The following is a 20,121-nucleotide window of genomic DNA, read 5'->3' on the forward strand; positions in this document are numbered from 1 at the left end:
TTTTAACAAAAATTTAAAGCACTTATATTTCTGATCAAGCACTGCCAGGAATTTATCAAGTCTATCAGTTCAAATGAACAAAAATGGGGCCAGATGCAGTGGCTCACGCCTGTAATCCCAACACTTTGGAAAGCTGAGGCGGGGAATTGCTTAAGGCCAGGAGATTGAGACCAGCCTGGGTAACATAGCGAGACCTTGTCTCAACAACAAAAAATTCAAAAAGTAATCAAAAACAAGTGTACAAAAATATATATGAATATATACATAACTACATAGCTAGAGATAAACAGATAAGTACACACACACAAATTCACAAAGTTATTAAATGCCACACTGTTTAAAATTTTAAGAAGCTTGGAAACAGTCAAGATGTCAGAGAATCTGATTACAAAACAAAGGACTAGTTGGGCGTGGTGGTACATGCTGTATTCTCAGCTATTTGGGAGGCTGAGGCAGGAGGATCATTTGAGCTCAGGAGCTCCAGCTATGACTGTGCCACTGCACTCCGGCATGGGTGACAGAGTAAGACCCAGTCTCTAAAACAAATAGACCAGGTGTGGTGGCTCATGCCTATAATTCCAACACTTTGGGAAACTGAGGTGGGAGGAATGCTTGAGGCCAGGAGTTCAAGAACACCTGGGCAACATAGCAAGACCCTGTCTCTACGAAAAATAAAAATTAGCTTGGTGTGACGGCATGTGCCTATAGTCTGCTTAATTGAGAGGCTGAGGCGGAAGGATCACTTGACCCAGGTAGGATGAAGCTGCAGTGAACCATGATTGCAGCTTTGCACTCCAGCCTGGATGACAAGAGTGAGACCCTGTCTCAATAAAAAATAAAAATAGAACAAACAAATAAAACAAGGATCTGGTTAACTATCTCACAACTGGAAAACTAGGGAGTCAATTAAAAAGAATGGGCAGGAGCTATAGGTGCTGATCAGAAAAAAAAATCTCATGAAGATCCTGCAATTTACAGAAGTACACTGAGAGTAATTAGTTAAGTCCTGGAAAAAAATTAAAAAAAAAAAAAAATTAGACATTCCACCCCACAACACTACAGACCTTTGTAGAAGCAAGAAGGGTGGCCTGACTTGGTATCATCTCAGGACACTGGAATGAATTCCACAGGCTGGGTGGAATGCACTCTGGGATCTCCTTGGAAGAAGCACAAGCTCCAAGTAATTCAGCAGCGACTATACTCAGTCCTGGCCAACTCTCAACTTCTCTCAACCAAGAGGGCTCAGCCACCGAGAGAGCCCAGAGGAAAAAAAAATATTGGGGATTATAGAGTGGATTCAGAGGTTGCCTCAGACATCTCCAAAGCAAAATAAAAATGGAGGTAGTGTAGCCTAGTAGTTACATATGTGGGTTCAAAAGTCATCCTGCCTGGGAAACTCTATACTACCCAGTGTTATCTGTGTGACTTTGGAAAATTAACGTCTCTGTGCTTCTGCCTCCTCATCTGTAAAATGTGGATAATGACAGTTCTACCTCATAAGACTGCTGTGTCTTCCAATCAATTAACATGTCAAGTATTTAAAACAGTACCTGGCACATAAATGCTTAATAAATGCCAGCTACTATCATTTATATTACACATTCTAAGCAAAAGAAAATCATAATCGGCCGTACTCTCATTCAAGAACAAAGGCAACCTTGAGATATTCTTAAACATTAGAGAATTTTGGAAACATGAGACAGCACACTTTTTATTGAGGGAAGGAGCCTTAGTACAAATTAAAAATACCAAGAGATAAATCAAAAGAAAGAACCCATGAAGAATGGTGACACCATGGTGGGGAACATAACTGGTATTCTGCTGTGAATTCATGAAAATGTACAAGTAAAACTAAGTAGCTGAGGATATTATGGTTGTATAATAGATGTAAATATTACCAAACCTGACAAGGTTAAAATGATATAAGCAAACATCATCTGAGGGTGGCAGAGGAAGTGTAAAAGAACTCACCAATTCATCCTTCCCAGCAGGAAGTTAACGGATTCTAAAATTTACATGTAGTAAAGAAATTATAAGGGGGAGTAACCAAAATATCTTAATAATGTTTCATAATGGTTTTTCCTTGCTCACAGTGATCTTTTAAAAGGTGATGTACACTAGTAGTAAAGAAACGTTTGTCTAGAATTTGGCAATTCTTTCCATTTCTCTTCAATTAGATTTTTGTCTGTTAAAGTCATGTAAAATTAAATATTTGGTTTTTAAAACAGCATGTAAAAGGTCATCCTATTCTCATTAATTGCCTCTGTATGTCTCTGTTCCTTTTCTGGCTCCCTCTCTCTCAAATGTACATACACATAGAGCAATGTTTGAAAATTTGTTTATCAAATGTCAATATTTGGTAATTTCTAGGTGGTGAGATTTCAAGTGTTAGTTAACTTTTTGAATATTTTTATAATGAGCATATATCTTAAAAAAAAAAATAGAGACAAAGTCTTGCTCTGTTGCCCACACTGGAGTACAGTGGCATGATCTTGGCTCACTGCAGACTTGACCTTCCCTGCTCAAGTAATCCTCTTATCTCAACATCCTAAGTAGCCAGGACCACAGGTGAACCCCCCAACACCCAGCTAAATTTTTTTTATTTTTTTGTAGAGACAGGATCTCTTCATGTTGCCAAGCTGGTCTTGAACCCTTGGTCTCAAGCAATCCTTCTGCCTCAGCCTTCCAAAGTGATGGGATCACAGGAATGAGCCACCACACCCAGCCAAGCAGGTATCATTTTTATAAATATAAACTTATTACTTAAATAAAGGCTCTGTTGGCAATACCAATTTCAAATAAGTCATATATAGCTGCAAAGTAACAAAAAAACCTCATTCTATTAATTTATGTCTATCTGTAAAGAATTATTAAAAGTCCTTTCAACATAATCAACTCACCAGGAAGTGCTGCTTTACTTATAATTCCTGTCAGTAGAGCCAATTCCTGCAAAGACCCAGCACTAATGTCCTGACAGCGCAGAATTGCTTGTATGGTATCAGAATGTGAAATGAGAAACTGCAATACCTAAGCCATTGAAAAGGAAGAGAAATAGAAAAAACAGAGGTAGAAGTAGACAATTATAAATGTACAGTTCATCTTATAAATAATGCTGAAGCAAGTAATTCAATTAATGAGGATGAATAACAGATAAGCAATTTTTTCTGCATTTACATATTTATTTCTTCAGGAAGTAAACATTTAACTAAAAATTCACAGGACTAAGGGATTAAAGTTTATAAGTTAGCACATTTGGAGACTACTGTAGAAGAATATAACTTAGAACTACTGTATGAAAACTCTTATTTGACCCCTACTTTCTTTCTTTTATTGTTTGGCCAAATTAAAAATTTTAAATGAGTGAGTATAAAAATGACGACTGAATTCAAGAAGTTGCTCTATGAAAGCATAACTATCGTGACATGGGGGAAATCACATAAAAGCTTTTGTCTAATTCTCCTTTTTTAAGAAATTTTAATTCGTATTATTATATATTAGAGATAGGGGCCAGGCACGGTGGCTCACACCTGTAATCCCAGCACTCTGGGAGGCCCGGGTGGGCGGATCACTTGAGGTCAGGAGTTTGAGACCAGCCTGGCCAACATGGTGAAATGCCATCTCTATTAAAAATACAAAAATTATCCAGGTGTGATGGTGCACATCTGTAATTTCAGCTACTCAAGAGGCTGAGGCATGAAAATCACCTGAACCTGGGAGGTAGGTAGTGGTTGCAGTGAGCTGGAATCGTGCCACTGCACTCCAGCTTGGGTGACAAAGTGAGACTCTGTCTCATAAAAAAGAGAGATATAATCTTGTTCTGTTGCCCGAGCTGGGCTCAAACTCCTGGGCTAAAGTGATCCTCCCACTTTGGCTTCCCAAAGTGCTGGGATTACAGGCATGAGCCACCGTATCTGGCCATAACTCTCTTTTTGACGTGTTTTTAAAAAAGGAGATATAAATCCTGACCTCCAAACTCTACCCTTCCACCACGGCATTTTACAGTGTACACTCACGGAGGCTTCTCTTAGTATTTTGACTTAGGAATATCTCAACTACCTTACAAACATTTTAAAGACTATCAGCCAAAACAAGCCAAGGATGTGAATCACTCAGAATTGTGATCATTTTTATTTTTTAATTCAGATTCCCAGCCTAAGCTTAAAATGGGTGGTCACAGAACTGTCACCTGTGCTTTTCTAAGAGTCTCCTCAGGTGATTCTGCTTCAGTCAATACAAGATTGGTGTTAGGGAACCAATGTCTTGTATCATAATGTCCCATTTCTACTAAAAAATCTTAATCTCAATCTAGGAGCAGAGACAAGCAAAGTCTCTGAGTTTTAAGGCACTAACTTGAAGGCCACACAGGCCTAAAAGAGGTAGACTGGGCACAGTAGCTCACGCCTGTAATCCCAGCACTTCGGGTTGGGAGTTCGAGACCAGCCTGACCAACATGTTGAAACCCCATCTCTACTAAAAATACAAAATTAGCCAGGCATGGTGATGCACTTGTAATTCCAGCTACTCAGGAGGCTGAGGCAGCAGAATTGCTTGCACCCAGGAGGCAGAGGTTGCGGTGAGCTGAGATTGTGCCATTGCACTCCAGTCTGGGCAACAAGAGCAAAACTCCGTCTCAAAAAACAAAAACAAAACAGAAGTAAAACATCAACCCAGATTGCTACAGTATAAAATAAAGTGCAGTATCTACCTGGTGAGATGGCCTAAGGCCTAGTGATAGAGAAAGCAGAAAAAATGACCAGAAATCAAAGTGTTTTAGGACACAGTTCCAAAATATAATGAAGCAATATAATAAAAGGTTGTAGATTCATAATGATAAGCCTAATTAATCAGTAAAAGGCTAAATTACAAATAGTATTATTAATCTGGAAAAACGTGTCTGTTGGAATGTTGGAGTGTTTCACTGAAAAGCAACCAAAATAAAATTAATTTCTGGTGTTTAAAAATTTTTGATAGCAAAATCACTCATTTAAATTATTTCATTCTCTAACATATATAAATGTGGCTTTACCATCTGTCTTTTGTGTTCTCTGCTAGGCATAGCATAGCCCCCTTTCAATAAATATCTGGTTAAATTATGTTTTAGAAACCAGCTTATTCCTGTCACAATAACTGCTTTCTAATATAGGAGAACAAATTTCAATCACTTATTTTGTCTCATGATTCTATTAATCAGCTACAACGTTTTACTCAAACAAAAGTACAAAAAGGGGTCAGTGAAGTTAAGAACAAATTACAGGGGCCTGTTTCCTCTACCCAGCTCTGCCATAAACATTGGAACTAACGTAAATTCACTCAAGCTTTCTATGTGTAAGGTTTCTGTGCTTGTAAAATGAGGATTTTGCTCTAGACAATATCTAAACAAAGGGTTCACCTTACCTGCCCTGCTGCCTGCAAGTGCTGGGCCATACTAGACGTAAGGATGACCTGGCACAGCTGGAGAGCTGGGAGGAGAATCTGGCGGTAGCGATCCACTGGGGTAGGGATGAACATTGGAGGGTCTCTCATGCCAAACATCCTTGATTCATTTCACCCAAATAAGGAGAAAACATTCCAAGAATTAAGGTATACTTAAGGCAACTCCTTAACATTGACATGGCAAATAAATCACTGCCAGCTGATCAAAATGTAAAGCTACTAGTGAGTACTCTGCATCCCATATATACATCTGCAAGCCAAAAAAAAGATCGGTCTTCCTAAATTCATAGCTTAGTTAGCAAAAACAGTTATTTGAATTCCGAAAAATCTTATCAAGGAAAACCTATGTAATTTGACAAGACGATGCTTGAAACTTCCCGAACATTTTTATTCTTCTCTAAATGCTCACTTGGGCCATATAGGCTCTAAGAAAGAAATAGATTTTAAAAGTTACTTTCCCTAAAATTCCCTCTCCTCTATTCAAGCCAAAAATGCACTATACTATCCACTGTATAGGGGGAGTACCGCTTATCCACAATGCTTGATACCAGCAGTGTTGCAGACTTTTTTGGATTTTGAAATATTTGCATTATACGTACTTACTGGTTGAGCATTCTTAATCTGAATATCCAAAATCCAAATTGCTCCAATGACCATTTCCTTTGAGCACCATGTTGGCACTCAGAAAGTTCGGGGTTTAGGAGCATTGCAGATTTCAGATTTTCAGATTAGAGAAGCTCAATCTATATAAAAATAAAACAAGATTTAAGAGTTAAAATGAGGCTGTAAAATCACTTAACCTTTAAGAGTAGGTCTCAGAGCACTGTATTAATAAACTATTATTTATTGTAAATGTTTATATTTAAATTTTTAGACCAAAAAAATGGCTGCCTATTGAGAGGGAATGAAAGCAGAATATGAAAACAAAATGAGAGAGTCTTTGCACAGACAAGTGATAATAATATGTCATGAACTAAAGATATTTAACAACCCACTTTACCTAAGGTAAAAGTGATAACTCTCAGGTTTGAAACTATAGACAGCAATATTAAAATAAATGTTTTTCCCTTGGAGGTAAAACAAGGCTAAAAAAATTCTAACATTCAAGTTTGAAATAGATCCCTTTAAAACAATTACTAAACTCAAACTAAGTATCATTTACTTCTAGGAAGGTATGCTATGCTGTCTGCGTAACAATGCTGCAGTCATGTAAACAAAAAAGAAAAAAAATCAAATCGAATTTTCCACATTCAAATTGAACTAAGAAATCAGCTGAAAAGCTCAAAACTTGAAAACAATTCCATTTGAAGCTTTTGAATTAGCAAGCAGTAAGCAAAATATTGAAATAAGAAAAAAATATGTAAAATCTGAAATCCTACAACAGGAAATCCATAACAAATTATATAATTTTACTACAACTTTTTAAAAGACAGTATAACTGAAAACAAGTATTTCTAACAAATAAAATAATAACATTGGGAAAGTACACATTTACTAAATTCTCTCCCGCCCCACCTACTTTTTCCCTTATTAGCAACTTCCATTTATTAGTAAATGACAAGGGCACAGCATGACCAAAAAAACCCACATCAAAATGAAACAAGAATTGCTAAGTGGAATTTAGCAATTTATCGTTGGAATTTGTTTTCCCCCTTCATAATCCTTTAGTGGGAGTTTAACCAAACTAATCTATATAGACACTTACCTCTGCGGGTCCATTTCTGGGCGCATGTCATAGACTTGGCATTGAGCTAGTCTCACAATCACCCCTGATCTTAGCAGCTCTAAAGCACCCTGCTGTATCTTTGCCACTCTTGTGAGAAATGCCTGAGGAGTTAGTTACACAAGAAAAATCATCAGTGCTGAAATCATGTCCAAGGGCCTCATAGAAAAGTGAAACAATCTCATGGCACATTTCTCATCTTCAGTTTTCACTGAATAGAAATCTGAGCTAGTGATCAGGTTACATTATACCACTTTCTTCCTAGGATTTGCATGAGGACTCAGTGGTACAACATATCTGAAGTGCCCACAGACAGTAGCTTGCACGATTCAAGTACTCATTTACAGTGTGGGTTCTGTTATTACCATGGGGACCCATGGAGGGCAAGGAATTTTGTCTGTTTTGCTAACAGCTGTGTCTCCAGTACCTAGTGCCATGCCTGCCATTTTGCAGGTATTTAATAAATACCTGTTAAATAAATGAAGGAGGAAAAGAAGTAAATGAAAAATCTAAGCCTTCAGTGTTTCTATTATTGTAACATTTGTGATCCTTTTAAGCAGGAGGAAATAGAAATTAAAACAGATTTGCAGGCAAAGAAACAATTAATTATATACTATATTGAAAATGCTGTGTTTAGAACAGAAACAGCATATCTACATGGAAATTTTCAATAGGCAACTACTATAGTCTGAATTGTATTGTGAGAGGACAATTTTGTTCTGTCCTCATGAAACACTGGCTGTCATATTACCATCATGAGCAACCCAAGTGAGTGAGGGAAGCAGGAGTCCCGTTATCCAGCTAGCCCTTTGAGGATCATTTCACCCATCTATTGCATGCTAGAAAGATCCCTAAGTTTAAAACTCCTTAAAAAAGGATTCTAGCTTATGATAGAAATATTCAAAATGTATGCCACATTAATTTTCTTTAATACTTCTATAGCCAAGAGAAAATGACTTCTTGATCTAACATCAAATGTCTAGAAAGCCTTACCATTTTAGATTCATAAGTATAAAGTGCTTTTAAAAGGGGAGGCTGTGGTGTGAGTAAGCTCTGCAAAGTACGGTCATCTTCTACCAAGCTGTCTACAAGGACCTTCAAGTAGCCACTGTTTGAAAGATACAAAAGCCACTGCTGCTGTTTATCCACAGAGACAATCCGATCAAGCAGAGCCAGGGCCAGCATCTAAAGGAAGAATAAATTAAAGTCCAAAACATGCAGATGCTACCAAAATCAACAACAGTAACTGCCTTTATCTGGAAATATGAAGAATTTTTTTCATAAAGAGAATGTTGCTTGCAATAAAATTTCCTTTTTTTTTTTAGGAAGTTAAAAACTATGGATCCGAATCTCTGTTTATCAATAGGAAAGCTCTCAGGTAAAGATTTATTTCCAAAACAAAACCTAACACATTAAAATAATGGCATTAGATATATATTTTAGTAGATTCTAACATTGCTTATTAGAAAAAAGAAATTTTTTTAACAGCTGTTTTTTTCTCATAAAGTTTTATAATGCTCATTACAGAAAATATAGAAAACAAATAACTAGATTGGGCACAGTGGCTCACCCCTGTAATCCCAACACTTTGGGATGCAAAGGCAGGCAGATCACTTGAGGTCAGGAGTTTGAGAACAACCTGGCCAACATGGTGAAACTGCATCTCCACAAAAAATATATATTAAAAAAATTAACTTGACATGGTGGTACGTGCCTGTAATCTCAGCTACTTGGGAGGCTGAGGAAGGAGAACTGCTTGAACCTGGGAGGCGCAGGTTGCAATGAGCTGAGTGCATGCCACTGCACTCCAGCCAGGGTGACAGAGGGAGACTCTAACTCAAAAAAAGAAAAGAAAGAACTATACAATCTGATAATCACAGTTCATCCATTTTGGTCTGTTTCCTACAGTATTTTTTCTATGCATACAAATACTTTTAAATTTATAAAACATAACTAAAAGGTTATGAGTTTATATTTTACCCTATTTTTTAAAAATCCTATTCCTATGGTCTTCAAAAACACGACTTAATTGCTACATAACTTGGTTACGTAATTTCCATTAAGAAGTTATCCTCTCAAAAAAAAAAAAAAAAAAGAAGTTATCTTCTCATTGCATCATTACCAGTATGCCACAATACAGTAAAGAAATATAAATGCAAATTCTCGACAAAGCATTTAGGCAAAGAAAGATATATTAAGTACAAGGCAATTTATTCCACATTCTCTTAACTAAAGATCTTTATTAAGCAGCACTTCTACTGTTTCTACCAGCCAGCCTCAAAATTAGCAAGAAGATAATGCCGAAAGGCAATTCTGAATTAAGATTCTAACAAAATTAAACAAAACATATGAATAAATAAGAGAAGTCCCAAATTATGGCAAATAAAAAAACACACTATATTATAAAAAAATTTCTTGGGGCCGGGCGCAGTGGCTCACGCCTGTAATCCCAGCACTTTGGGAGGCCGAAGCAGGTAGATCACGAGGTCAAGAGATTGAGACCATCCTGGTCAACATGGTGAAACCCCTTCTCTACTAAAAATACAAAAAAATAGCTGGGCACGGTGGCACGTGCCTGTAATCCCAGCTACTCAGGAGGCTGAGGCAGGAGAATTGCCTGAACCTAGGAGGTGGAGGTTTTGGTGAGCCGAGATCACACCATTGCACTCCAGCCTGGGTAACAAGAGTGAAACTCCGTCTCAAAAAATAAATAAATAAATAAATTTCTTAATATGTACCATACATATTAAAATTTTAATCAATTTATTTTATTTTATTTTTTACAGTAGGGTCTCACTCTGTAGCCCAGGCTGGAATGCAGTGGCTCAATCACAGCTCACTGCAAGCAACCTCTGCCTTCTGGGCTCAAGTAATTCTCCCACCTCAGCCTCCCAAGAAACTGGGACTACAGGTGCATGCCACGACAGCTGGCTAATTTTTTGCATTTTTTGTAGAGATGGGGTTTCACCATGTTGCCCAAGCTAGTCTCAAACTCCTAGACTCAAGCGATCCACCCACCTCGGCCTTCCAAAGTGCTGAGAATACAGGCAGGAGCCACCATACTCAGCCATCAATCAGTTTATATCTTAATAAGTCAAAATACTTATTCAATTCCAATACTAAATGAGAGCTGCTTTACCCTTCCAATCTCATGACCATCACAAGCATCTCGACAGACCACTTCCATGAGGGCAGCGCCATAACTTTCAATAATGGCTATGTTTTCTCGCTGTAATTTGCTAAATACATCTTCAGGGGCAGTCAGCCTTTCCCACATGGTTTTCTTGGCTAAAAGGATTAAAACAGAAAAAAAAAATCCAGTCAAAAGTAGTTTAAAAACTGAGTGATTATACCTTATACAGTAGGTGTGAGCTGAGAGAAGAAAAAAAAAATGCAACCCAAAAAGTCCTTCCATTAATGCTTGTACACAAAGGCCCACTGACCAGCGGGTCCAAGCAGGTTAACTCTAATAGCACAGTGCACTTATTTCATGCATAGTTCATAACATTAAGATAACAACTGTAGCAGGACAAGCATAAACCATTCTTAAAGAGATCAAAATGAATTACAAGACTCCACAACAACCAACATCCTGTATTTATCCTGCTAATCAATCTTTTATCTTTTGTTGAGATCTCTGAAAACTGCCAGGCACGGTGGGGCTCACACCTGTAATCTTAGCACTTTGGGAGGCCAAGGTGGGCGGATCACTTCAAGTCAGGAGTTCAAAACCAGCCTAGTCAACATGGTGAAACCCTATCTCTACTAAAAAATACAAAAAATTAATGGGGCATGATGGTGCATGCCTGCAATCCCAGCTACTGGGGTGGCTGAGGCAGGAGAATTGGTAGAACCCAGGAGGCGGAGGTTGCAGTGAGCTGAGATCACGCCACTGTACTCCAGCTTGGGCTACACAGTGAGACTCTGTCACAAAAATAATAATAATAAATTTTTTTAGCTAGAAAGGATCAGGTACAATGTAGACAAAAAAATGCCCCCCAAAACATCAGATATTTTTATTCCTTTTTTTTCAGTTGAAATATTTATTAAAAATAAAAGTGCACCCATTATTAAGGTAATTGAAATACACAATGATTATGAACAGTACGATCATACATTTTATGTAGACCCATAAACATACTCTTAGGTAAGATTCTTTAAAAAGTTTCACAAATACATTAAATAAACCAGTAACTTATATTTGAAATTAATCTCAATTTTTCCAACTACTACATAGCAGCAGTTTTTAAATTGGTATCTTGTTGACTTCTTATAAAAAAAAAACGATTGTAGAGCCCCACCTGGTGGCTAAGTGGTGACTTGGCTAACTCAACTAAACGGAATGTTAAACACACACGAAGAAAAATGTGGGAGGTGCTGAGAGCAAAGAAATCCCATTTCTTTTCTTAAAAGAAGCTTGTATTTGCTTAAAAAATTTCTCTGAACTATTCTGTTCTTTTTCCTCACCTTACAAATATTCTCATGCACTATTTATGTGGGTGCTACATGCTTATAAATCTACCATTTGGCTATTATTACCCTCTTCCCATGTATAGCATAAAAAACAACCACCATAAGGATAATGAGATCAATTCAAACTTACACACACAGTGGTTTTTAACAGTCTATACAAAATAACACTCACAAAGGTGAAGAGTGCAAAGAAAGTCCATTATCAGAAGGTGCTCTGACAACTTCTTAACAAATAGCAGAATAAGTCTGAATGGCTTGTTGATCGAACATCAAATGTCTATAAAGTATGTAAAGTATTATATACTGATCTGTTGAACAGTTAATAACATTTTCATGACTTAAGTTTAGTTTTAATTAAAAAGGCTAATTATATTTTAGAAAGCAGCATTTATCATTATTTTAAATATGCCTAACTTTTGACCAAGAAATTCCACTTCTTGGAATTTATCCAAAGAAAATCTCACTAGTACAAAAAGATACATGTATCCTATTGATGAGTTATACTGGAGAAGTCTCTGACTTGACTTTGACTCTATTAAAATAAAAATACATACTTTTTCCACCATTAAGCATCCTTTTTGAGAAATAGAGGCATATAAAAAAAAAATTGAAAGCTGGGTGTGGTGGCTCACGCCTGTAATCGCAGCACTTTGGGAGGCCCGGGGGGGGGAGGGGGGCGCAGATCACAAGCTCAGGAGTTCAAGACCAGCCTAACCAACATGCTGAAACTCCATCTCTACTAAAAATACAAAAATTAGCTGGGCGTGGTGGTGTGCACCTGTAATTCCAGATACTCAGGAGGATGAGGCAGGAGAATCACTTGAACCCAGGAGGCAGAGGTTGCAGTGAGCTGAGATAGCACCACTACACTCCAGCCTAGGCAACAGAGCGAGACTCTGTCTCCAAAAAAAAAAAAAAAAAATAGACTGTTAAGGGGCTGGGCGCAGTGGCTCATACCTGTAATCCCAGCACTTTGCAGGCTGTGGATCACCTAAAGTGAGGAGTTCAAGACCAGCCTGACCAACATGGTGAAACCCTTGCCTCTACTAAAAATACAAAAAATTAGCCAGGCATGGTGGTACGCTTGTAATCTCAGCTGCTTGGGAGGCTGAGGCAGGAGATTGGCTTGAACTGAGAAGTTGGAGCCTGCAATAAGCAGAGATTGCGCCATTGCACTCCAGCTTGGGTGACAAGAGCAAAACTCTGTCTCAAAAAAAAAAGAAATTAAAAACAATTTAAATGCCTATGAATAAGAATAAGGAAAATGGCTAAACAAGTGTTTCATCCATATCATAAAATAACAGAGGCTTTTTTTTTTTTTGAGTTTCACTCTTGTTGCCCAGGCTGGAGTGCAGTGGCGTGATCTCAGCAACCTCTGCCTCCTGGGTTCAAGTGATTCTCCTGCCTCAGCCTCCTGAGTAGCTGGGATTACACGTGCCTGCCACCACGCCTGGCTAATTTTCTGTATTTTTAGTAAAGATGGTGTTTCATCATGTTAGCCAAGCTGGTCTTCAACTCCTGACCTCAGGTGATCCACCTGCCTTGGCCTCTCAAATGCTGGGATTACAGGCATGAGCCACCACATCTGGCCAGGACATTTTAAAAGAATCAACTAGATATATACTCTGATGTAGGACAAAGGATAGAAAGATGTTGGACCATTCTTTGCAGAGCATAGTGTTCCGTGGAACTTGAGGCAAGTGAGGGAGTTACAGAAGTATATAAAGCTACACTATTATTTGAGGGTTTCTTAAAAAAAACAGCACTCATGTACTACTACATAATTCTGAAAAACTAAACAGTCTTCCTCAACTTTTGAGTACATGCTTTAAAAATGACACCCACACTCATTTATTACCATTGTGATTAGTCAAAAGATGGAGAAGTGATTAGTCAAAAGATAGAGATTGGGGGAAGTAACCATCTCCCAATCCAGAGAAGATTAGGAACTGTTCTCATTCTACCTGCTTCTAAGGTGTCTGGTTCATCTGGTCTCTGGGCAATCTGTAAGTAATAAAGCAGAGAGCCATACAAGTGAGTCCTCACTCGTTGGAATCCGCCACCTAGGGAGATTAGGAAGATGTCAAATGAAAATCTGTTCTCAATTAAACTTAAAACAAATACAAAAGATGTAATTTATAGAAAATTTAGATGTAAAAAACCTGTCTTCAAAATGAAGTCTAACAGTTTCTTCAATATGATGTGAAGTGAAGAATCTCCAATAGAAGCAAAACCCACTAATGGGTTTTCTGCTGGAACTGGTGACGTGAAAGAACTATCAAGCATAAAAGCGTAATGGGCGTCCCCTTGTCCCGAGACTAATGTCTGCTTCTGTTCGGTGCGGACGGCCTGGCTTAGGTGAGCGGTCAGTGTAAACACTGCTCCGGCGACCACAGGCATTAACTCTTGAGCTGCTTCATCATCTAGTATCTTAAAGGACAAGGGCAAATTAGAGTGAGAATCTTACTTTCAGCTATAATAATTAACAAGTTTCATAGCTATTTTTTTGGGGGGACACAAGGTCTTGCTCTATCACCCACAATCTCAGCTCACTTCAGCCTTGAACTCCTGGGCTCAGGCGGTCTTCACACCTCAGCCTCCTGTAGCTGTGACTACAGGTGCATACCATTATGCTCGATTAATTTTTTACTTTTTGTAGAGATGGAGTCTCACTATGTTGCCTAGGTTGGTCTCAAACTCCTGGGCTCAAGTGATCCTCCCAACTTGGCTTCTCTCGAACTTCTGATTACAGACATGAACCACTGCACACAGCCCATTAACAAGTTTCATATATATTTAGCTTATCAACTACGATAACAATAAATAAGAATGGAATATAGGAATTACTCAAAAAAAAAAAAAAGAAAAGGAATCTAATATATACAAAGAAATTTAAATATGATACTAGGTTATGGGTGTTCTTAACCAGAAGGAATTCCTATCAGAATTTCCTAGGGAGGTTTTCTTTCCAAAATTCACAAAAATGATCTCGCCATTACATTCAGTAGGTCTGGGGTGGATTCTGTCCATGTCAATTTTTACAAAGCTCCCCAGATAATCTGGACACACACTGTGGTAGAGAGTCACTACTGTATAGAATTAATCCCTTTCTCAAGGAAAGTCCTAACATTGGTATTGCACAATTCTCTTACTCCCAATCAAAAATGGAAAACAATTAGGGTAGTAAAATATATTTATTTAAATAATACATATTTATTCAGCAGTATAAAGTAATTTAGGAAGTATGTCACCTTATCATGCACATCTTGTAAAATATCACGAATAATCAGTTGTCGATCCTCTGCCTGAATGAGGTCCTGGGGACAAGCTGTCAGTATAATTTCTACCAGTTGCCGCCACGACTCCAGAGCATGACGTTTTGCATGGAGACACTGCAGCAATTTATTTCTTCCTACCACATATTGAAGTACAGTGCTGATTTCCTAAAGCCACAAGAATTGAATCACAAGGTTAAACAGGCAAATAAGATCAGTTATGTCAGTTACTCAGAAAATATTTATTTGGAAGCCTACTACATGCATGCCAGAAAGCAGATCTTTTCGTATTATTTCCATAGCCAGGGCTATAAAAAGGCTGTATGTGTATGTGTGTGTGTATGTGTATGTGCATGAATGTAGGGGACAGAGGTGGCATAGATAAATGTGTATTTTTTGACACCATCTTCTTTCTCCTTGTACCTATCTACTTGTACTTACTCTACAGCACTAGAATTACCCAAACTGCAAGTTCAGTGGCATGTTCCCTGACATCTCTCTTATTTCTTTGCCTCTTGCTTTGGCCTGGCCAGCTATATGTCTCCATGCATGTGGTTCTTCCCACCTGACCTCTTACCTATAACTTTCCACTTGTGGTGACAAATGACCTTCCTCTCTCACTGATGGACACCAAGTGAGGTCTAATATGAAATATGGTGAGCTTGCAAATCCTTAACTAGCCTAGCAGAAAAGGTGTTATTTATTTCAGCAAACCAGATAGTTCAGCTTATAAAAGTTGTACAATCTAAAGTGAAAGACTCCCTAAATGTTTCATTTTTAGGTAGCTTAATAATTAGCAAACTACAGGTCAATATACTATTTTAGTTTTTTCACCAGCAACATAAGTAGTTAAAGGGTTGAAACGAACACATACTCAATACAACTTACCTCCATCAGTAGAGGTCTCTGTCCTATGGCTGCCATACCCTGAAGGGCATTTACTTCAGCTACGAGAACCCTATGAAGAAGCTGGATAATTAGGAAAAGAAAGAAAAATAAGACATTTCAGACAATGGTAGAACAATAACACCCAGCAATTACCATAAACTACCCTAAAGGGAAAAGTGTCAGCTACCTTTATGTATAATCTAATAATAGCACTGTCCAATTTCCAGACAGTATCCTTTTCAAAAAGTTAGTGTGATATATTAAGTTTTATTTCAGGGATATTTTACAAAAACCACAGTCTTTCCTATAAACTAGTAAACCAACATCTACATCAGAAAGAAAACCTGTATGGTTCTATTTGTTTCTGATGATTTAAGGTCTGAGCCACTTGATACTGCAGACATGTACTTTAAAGCAACCCTCACCTTGACATTGCAGACTGTCTGTCCCCGTAAATTCTTGTGTTCACAGTTAGCAATAACTTGTTCAATCTGGGCCCGATCAAAAAAATCCAACTGCAAAGGCTCAGGGATCTCCTGACTGAAGTCAATTGAGTCCAGAATACTTAGAATTTTTCGACGTACTAGAAATAATAAAAAGTAATTTGTTTTTACCTGGGATATTGAAGAGAAGAGCAAACCATCATATTCAGTTGATTTTCAAAGAGAGTGCTATTTTCAGAAAGAACATTAGTCAAGAAACTGAAAACTGTATTAGAATCTAAATTTGATTTTATTTGATACATCCACTTACAAAAATACCTTCCTTTGCAGGCACAGGCATAAAAATCCCTTAAAGTTTTAAGCAATTTAATATATGTCTATAAAATACATTTATTACAAATTCAAAGGGCATTACCTTTTGTAGCAGTGTCAAAGTGAAGGAACCCAGAAACAGACCTGTTTTCATCTTCTGTTCCTCCTTCACCATCTGCTGGAACATCAATAATATTGAATCAGAAAAAGAACATATTCTTAAAATTACATTTATTTGGAAATAACAAACATAAAGTATTTTATTTCTAGATCATTGTTTCTACGTCAAAGAGCCCTGTGCAAATTCATAATTAGAATGCGAAGAAAGATGAGGACTTACTACCAACATTCATCTAATTCTTTCCATCCATATGGAATCCATCTCACAATTATAAAGAGAATAATCAGATTCTCAAAAATGGCAAGATCCAATCATACCAATGAGATGATTTTAAAGTTTATGCTTAATTTGCATGAATAATACACATTGAAATAGCTTAGGTCATGCTGGGTCAGCATGACAAACTCCACTGACAATTTTGAGTATAATACCGGTATGACTACAGTGTAATGTGGATGCTTAAAATAATAATAAATGACAATCAAAAGATGAGTTAATATTTTTGTGTTTTAAAAAAAAAAACATTCTAAAAGTGAGAAGTTGATTTTGGTCTATAATCACATACTAAGCACAAGCTTCAGATCTGTGCTTTGTCTTCAGAATAACTAGTCACCAGCACAATAAAACAAATACTAATACTCACCTGAGTATGGTTTCACTGGCATGTCATCCAATAAGAGGTGTAGGAGCCTCTGGGTATGTGACCGCTGACGATTCAGAGAGGTTACCCTTAGTTCTATTGAGGCAGTTTTCATAAGCCATGACATCTGGTTCAGCATAGAAATTTCATATTCTAGAATTTAAAAAGTAAATTTTGTTTCCTAGAATAATAGCATAGTATCAAAACAGACTTAAATTCCATAACTCAACAGGTATTTTCCCATGTAACGAAGTCAGTAATTTATGAAACTCAGCAACGCAATAATTTCTCATTCTGTAGAATTACTAGAAAAAAAAAAGATACCAAGGAAGAAAAAATAAGCTAGTATAAATCTATGAAAGATGAGCTAAGGTAAATGAAGAGTAAAAGGGAATCTAGTTTTCATTACTAATTTTAATTTCACCAAGATTCTGAGTCTATCATATTTTGACATTAATATATAAAACAATATTTCAAAGTAATTTTTTTATTGTTATTTAGTCTTTATTTCATAATCATAAACTTAACTCAACTCTGCAATCCAGCTAGGCATGGAAGGGAACAAGAAAAACATGGAACCCAAAGGGAACTGCAGCGAGAGCACAGATTTTAGGATACTGCGAGCAAATGGAGTGGAGGGGTGCTCCCTCTCAAAGTAATTTTCAAATACATAACTCAAAAACTATCACAGTTTGGTTTTGATTTCACAAAATAAATACTTAAGAAAAATCAAACTTAAATTACTTGATTTTATAATATCTCAAGGATGTGGTTTAACATTTAATTAAGGCTAGGAATCACTTACACAATAGTTTTCATTTTTATTTATTTTTTTATTGTAGAGACAGGGTCTCGCTCTACTGCCCAGGCTGTTCTTGAACTCCTGGCCTTGGTGATCCTCCTGTCTCAGCCTACCTAAGCACTAGGATTATAGGTGTGCGCCACTGTGCCTAGTCCTACAATAACAGTTTTTAAATTCAATACTATTTTAACATGCTTGACATTGAACCCTATACTGTGACAGTATAAACATAAAATTAACCAAATAACAATAATACTAATAATAATTTCAGGAAAAGCTAAATGAAGTTTTATAAAACATGTACCATAATAAGTAAAATGTTAAATTTTCTTTTTAATTAGGTATAAAAAGAGGGTTACTAAAAGCTTCTTACATAAAGAAAATCACAGAACTAAAAATAAGACACTAATGAAAATAAAGTGAAAATTCTTATGCCATTAGATAATTCTCAGAGGTTTAACACCATTTACTCTAAAAGGTAAATGAGATGCTGGCAATTACTAGTAACAGAAATTTGTTTATGAAATGTGTGAGCCTCAATTTCCTAAAACACAAAGATGATACAAACTAAACTTTAAAAAAACTCACTTTACGAAAGAAGACATATATGAGGCCAACAATCATATGAAAAAATGCTCATCGTCACTGGTCATCAGAGAGATGCAAATCAAAACCACATTGAGATACCATCTCACGCCAGTTAGAATGGCGATCATTAAAAAATCTGGAGACAACAGATGCTGGAGAGGATGTGGAGAAAAAGGAACACCTTTACACTGTTGGTGGGAGTGTAAATTAGTTCAACCATTGTGGAAGACAGTGTGGCGATTCCTCAAGGCCTTAGAAATAGAAATTCCATTTGACCCAGCAATCCCATTACTGGGTATATATCCAAAAGACTATAAATCGTTCTACTATAAGGACACATGTACACGAATGTTCATTGCAGCACTGTTTACAATAGCAAAGACCTGGAATCAACCCAAATGCCCATTGATAATAGACTGGATTGGAAAAATGTGGCACATATACACCATGGAATATTATGCAGCAATCAGAAATGATGAGTTCGTGTCGTTTGTAGGGACATGGATGAATCTGGAAAACATCATCCTCAGCAAACTGACACAAGAACAGAAAATGAAACACCGCATATTCTCACTCATAGGTGGGTGATGAAAAATGAGAACACATGGACACAGAAAGGGGAGTACTAAACACTGGGGTCTATTGGGGGGAAAAGGGGAGGGCCAGTGGGAGGGGGAGGTGGGGAGGGATAGCCTGGGGAGAAATGCCAAATGTGGGTGAAGGGGAGAAGAAAAGCAAAGCACACTGCCATGTGTGTACCTACGCAACTGTCTTGCATGCTCTGCTCATGTACCCCAAAACCTATAATCCAATAAAAAATTAAAAAAAAAAAAAAAAAAAAAAAAAAACTCAATAGACCAAGACTGTCTGAATACAATCTGAATTCAGAAAACTATTAAAAGTTGATCCAAAAGAAAATAAAGTAAAATCCCAATAAAACTTCATTAGCCTGGAATAATTGTGTCATATCAATAAACTAAGTTAAAGCTGTTTTCTATCATATTAGTTTTCAAGTTTTCATTTCAAGACCTGAATAAGTTTCAATATATACACAAGAAACAAAAGTAAATCGCGATTTTTTTTCCTTATAAACAGCCTGGAAAGAGAAAATAAGAAATCTTTGTAAAACAATTTTCATTCAAAACTTTAAAATTCCCATTAATTTTCGTATCCCTTCAACACAATCTTTAAATTTCATTTGTTGCAAAAGAATCAAATTCTATCTCTGACAGGCTATATTTAAATAAGTTTTTGCTAGCAGATAAAATATCAGGTTTTTTGAAGCAGAAATTACAAAAGGAACCCGAAATAACAAAGAAGCCAAAATATTAGAATGAGAACAGAATTCCCCCCACATGCTGCATAAATAAAATCACTTAACATGGAATTATAAATTTGTTCTTATAATAAGGGAAAATAATAT

At 36.9% G+C, this 20,121-nt stretch overlaps 1 protein-coding gene and 1 long non-coding RNA gene across 8 annotated transcripts in view; one reads left to right on the forward strand and one right to left on the reverse strand.

Moving 5' to 3' along the window:
- LOC144578443 (uncharacterized) overlaps positions 1 to 19,620 on the forward strand; it is a 41,929-nt gene extending 22,309 nt beyond the window's left edge. Inside the window, exons 2-4 of one of the 2 annotated variants that reach the window (XR_013524229.1) lie at positions 2,614 to 2,733; positions 8,482 to 8,534; positions 19,195 to 19,620. This is a non-coding gene — a long non-coding RNA (uncharacterized LOC144578443). The remainder of the gene's footprint in view (positions 1 to 2,613; positions 2,734 to 8,481; positions 8,535 to 19,194) is intronic. The other variant, XR_013524230.1, reaches the window with a different exon arrangement.
- Positions 1 to 20,121, reverse strand: part of NUP205 (nucleoporin 205) — an 89,366-nt gene that overhangs the window by 17,084 nt on the left and 52,161 nt on the right. For 3 of the 6 annotated variants that reach the window (XM_002807061.7, XM_078343695.1, XM_078343693.1), the window contains exons 24-35: positions 17,312 to 17,461; positions 16,651 to 16,722; positions 16,218 to 16,375; positions 15,793 to 15,873; positions 14,881 to 15,072; positions 13,792 to 14,059; positions 13,594 to 13,692; positions 10,296 to 10,444; positions 8,150 to 8,341; positions 7,139 to 7,260; positions 5,395 to 5,533; positions 2,901 to 3,027 (exon numbers count right to left, since the gene is read on the reverse strand). In XM_002807061.7, coding sequence (XP_002807107.3) covers positions 2,901 to 3,027; positions 5,395 to 5,533; positions 7,139 to 7,260; positions 8,150 to 8,341; positions 10,296 to 10,444; positions 13,594 to 13,692; positions 13,792 to 14,059; positions 14,881 to 15,072; positions 15,793 to 15,873; positions 16,218 to 16,375; positions 16,651 to 16,722; positions 17,312 to 17,461 — 1,749 coding nt within the window. Of the gene's footprint in view, positions 1 to 2,900; positions 3,028 to 5,394; positions 5,534 to 7,138; positions 7,261 to 8,149; positions 8,342 to 10,295; positions 10,445 to 13,593; positions 13,693 to 13,791; positions 14,060 to 14,880; positions 15,073 to 15,792; positions 15,874 to 16,217; positions 16,376 to 16,650; positions 16,726 to 17,311; positions 17,462 to 20,121 lie in introns of all 6 variants that reach the window. The other 3 variants (XM_017975615.4, XM_078343694.1, XM_035254675.3) reach the window with 1 other exon arrangement.

The sequence above is a fragment of the Callithrix jacchus genome, chromosome 11, assembly GCF_049354715.1.
Source record: "Callithrix jacchus isolate 240 chromosome 11, calJac240_pri, whole genome shotgun sequence".
NCBI classification, from domain to species: Eukaryota; Metazoa; Chordata; class Mammalia; order Primates; family Cebidae; genus Callithrix; species Callithrix jacchus.